Raw genomic sequence first — 3,254 nt, forward strand, 5'->3', positions numbered from 1 at the left:
CTGGTCTTGGACCCAGGACAGATGGTGTGGATGCTCAGGATGGGGGTGGGGCAGGCACAGAGCCTGGTGGGATTGGCTCCCAGCCAGATCAGGAGGACATATTGGGGGTTAGGGAGGGTAGGCAGGGCCTTGCTGCTCCCTGAAGCCTGGAAGGCTGAGCTCTGAGGTCCGGCTCCTAAGGGCAGAATGATGTAATCTCTCAGACCCCCCAAGGGCATGCTCAAGTCTGCCTCTTGGGATCCTGGAGGGAGAGCCTTCCTGCACCCTCATGGCCCAGGGGTTCCCTGAGTTCTGCACACATACAGACACCAATGGGGTAAGGTCCTCTTTACCCCCCGACACAGCACCTCTCCCTCTGTCCGTGCCCCCAGACCCCAAGGTGAGGGCTGACCGAGGGTGGCTCGCGTCTCCTGAATGGTCAGGAGGGGGGCCTGGAGGCTCACACGACCGTCTGAGGGGAGAACGGATCCAAAGTCAGTCCGATCAGGAGGGTGTGTGGCCTCGTCTCGGTCACAGGCCCCAAGCTCCAGAATGGTCTGCTCTGCCCCAGTCCTCTCCCAGGGCCCTGCTCCCTACAGCACAGAAACAATGGGGTCCGGGGTCCAAAGCGCCTGTCCCACCCTAAAGTCAGTCCCGCTCTTTGCGTTCACCCTGCCCACGACAGCTGTGTCTCACACGCCTCCTCCACCTCGGTCTCTGCCTTCCTGCCTCCTTCCCCCGCCACTGGCGGTCCTCCTGCCGGCTCCTTGCCCTCTGGATCAATGCCTGAGCTCCAGCCCCGCCTCTGTCTCTAAACTGTGGCCCCTTCCACTGTGGCCTCGACCATGTCGGGGGCAGGGGCTGGCCTCATGCTTCTCTCTGCCCCCGCCCCCTCCTTACAGTCTCCATCGAGGACATCCAGGAGGTACGGATGGGACACCGCACGGAGGGCCTGGAGAAGTTTGCCCGGGACGTGCCCGGGGACCGCTGCTTCTCCATTGTCTTTAAAAACCAGCGAAACACACTAGACCTCATCGCCTCGTCACCAGCTGACGCCCAGCACTGGGTGCAGGGTCTGCGCAAGATCATCCATCACTCAGGCTCCATGGACCAGCAGCAGAAGCTGCAGCAGTATCCTTTTGGTGGCAGGGGGACCCGGCCCAGCCTGGGGATCTGGCAGTGGTTGTCCCCAGGTCAGCCTGGGTATGGAAGATACCCGGCTCAGACCATCATACCAAAGTAGCACAGATTCGGTTAAACAGCATAAATACCTTTTCTCACAGTTCTGGAGGTTGGAAGTCCGAGATCAGGGGGCCAGCATGGTGAGAGCGCTTCTCCTAGCTTCTGGATGGATGTCTTCTTTCTCACTGTGTCCTCACACGGCAGAGAGAGAGAGGGAGAGAGAGCAAGTTTTCTGGTGTCTCTTCTTATAAGGACACTAATTCCATCAAGAGGGCCCCACCTCATGACCTCATCTAAACCTCCCAAGGCCCCATCTCCAAATACCATCCTATTGTGGGTTAGGGCTTCAATACACACATTTTGGGGCGGGGGGGACATAATTCAGTCCCTAGAAGAAGGGAAGCAGGGGAGGCATCTGGAGCCCTTTTTGGTCCACTCTGACCCAGGCACCAGAGAGCTATGCAGCCCCCCTCCTGCACCATGCCCCCCCGCTTCCCCCGCCTGTAACCAGTGCGGAGCTGGGAGGCTGAGGAGAGTCGCCTGCTTCAGTGGGAGACCTAGTCTCTGGTATTTAAATCACCTATTTCTCAAGGTCAAGGCTGACGGGACAGAGGATAGAGGTCAGAGAGACGTGGGGGTTAGTGCCCCATCATGACAACATGATCAGTGGCTTGAAATTTGCTGTTTCCTATAAAGTAAGCCCCAAGTGCTTTAGTCGAGTTGGCTAACAGTTATATATTGAAAATGAGAGGACAGACCTTGAAATATTAACAGGGTTATCCCTGAGGCTATGGGGGATTTGTTTATTTTTCTTTATTTTCTACATGATCTACAATAAATCCTTTTATAGAAAGGAAATAAATATTTTTAAAACTGGAAAGGGTTCAAAGCCAGCTAATAGGAAAAAGACCCCGTGCTAGGATGTAACATTTCCACTCAAGAGGCCACCAGGTCCTGCCCCTGGGATTCGGATTCCAGTAAGTGGGGCCTGCAGGGAGCCGTGTCTACAGTGGCCTCAGTCTGCCTGGGCCCAGGAGTCGATATTGGGCTTGAACCATGGCTCTGGCTGGGGCTCTGGGGGGACGTGGGCTCCTGGGTTCTTTCCTTACTTCTTGCCCAGCTGGATTCACTCCTGCTTGCGAAAAGCTGACAAAAACAAGGATAACAAGATGAGCTTCAAGGAACTGCAGAACTTTCTGAAGGAGCTGAACATCCAGGTGGACGACAGCTATGCCCGGAAGATCTTCAGGGTGAGGCAGCAGGGAGCCCTGGCCGTCGGGTCCTTGGCCCTGGGCCAGGGCCAGCGCTGAGCCTGCCCATGGGGCTGTCCTGGCTTTGCAGGAATGTGACCACTCCCAGACAGACTCCTTGGAGGACGAGGAGATTGAGGCCTTCTACAAGATGCTGACCCAGCGGAAGGAGATCGACCGCACCTTCGAGGAGGCTGCAGGCTCGGGGCAGACCCTGTCCGTGGACCAGTTAGTGACCTTCCTGCAGCACCAGCAGCAGGAGGAGGCGGCCGGGCCTGCCCTGGCCCTCTCCCTCATTGAGCGCTACGAGCCCAGCGAGACTGGTGAGGGCCACACCCGGCTGGGAGACCCCTGGGGACACTGCAGTCCCAAATAGGGAGCTGCAGGAACGGGGGTGCCTCGGGACCCCGCCAGGATTTGCCGGCCCATGAAAGCAGGCAGACGGCAGACAGGGCTCCAGCCTCAGTTCCTCCTTCAGGGGGTTCTGAGGACCCCTCTCCCAGGAAAGAGGAGAGGAGACTGGGCAAGCAAACACTGTCCCTGCTTCCCCCTTGATGCCCATCCTGGGCCCACCTTTGAGACCCGGCCCTGTCCTGGAGGGGGCCCCGGGGCGCAGGCACAGAGCCGGAGGAGGTGAAGTCCTGTCCTCAGGGCCTCCCAGCGTGGGGGACAGAACAGGAGAAGACAGGGCCCCGGAGGTGGCTGCGGGTGGGGGGCTCTGACGGGTGCCCGCCTCCCTCCCAGCCAAGGCCCAGCGGCAGATGACCAAGGACGGCTTCCTCATGTACCTGCTCTCGGCCGACGGCAGCGCCTTCAACCTGGCGCACCGGCGGGTCTACCAGG

The 3,254-nt window shown here is 58.9% G+C and overlaps 1 protein-coding gene across 1 annotated transcript in view; it reads left to right on the forward strand.

The window, feature by feature from the left end:
• PLCD1 (phospholipase C delta 1) overlaps positions 1-3,254 on the forward strand; it is a 12,488-nt gene that overhangs the window by 6,305 nt on the left and 2,929 nt on the right. Inside the window, exons 3-6 of the mRNA XM_015564862.1 lie at positions 882-1,110; positions 2,282-2,411; positions 2,503-2,734; positions 3,156-3,253. Coding sequence (XP_015420348.1) covers positions 882-1,110; positions 2,282-2,411; positions 2,503-2,734; positions 3,156-3,253 — 689 coding nt within the window. The remainder of the gene's footprint in view (positions 1-881; positions 1,111-2,281; positions 2,412-2,502; positions 2,735-3,155; position 3,254) is intronic.

This window comes from Myotis davidii, unplaced genomic scaffold, assembly GCF_000327345.1.
Source record: "Myotis davidii unplaced genomic scaffold, ASM32734v1 scaffold81, whole genome shotgun sequence".
NCBI classification, from domain to species: Eukaryota; Metazoa; Chordata; class Mammalia; order Chiroptera; family Vespertilionidae; genus Myotis; species Myotis davidii.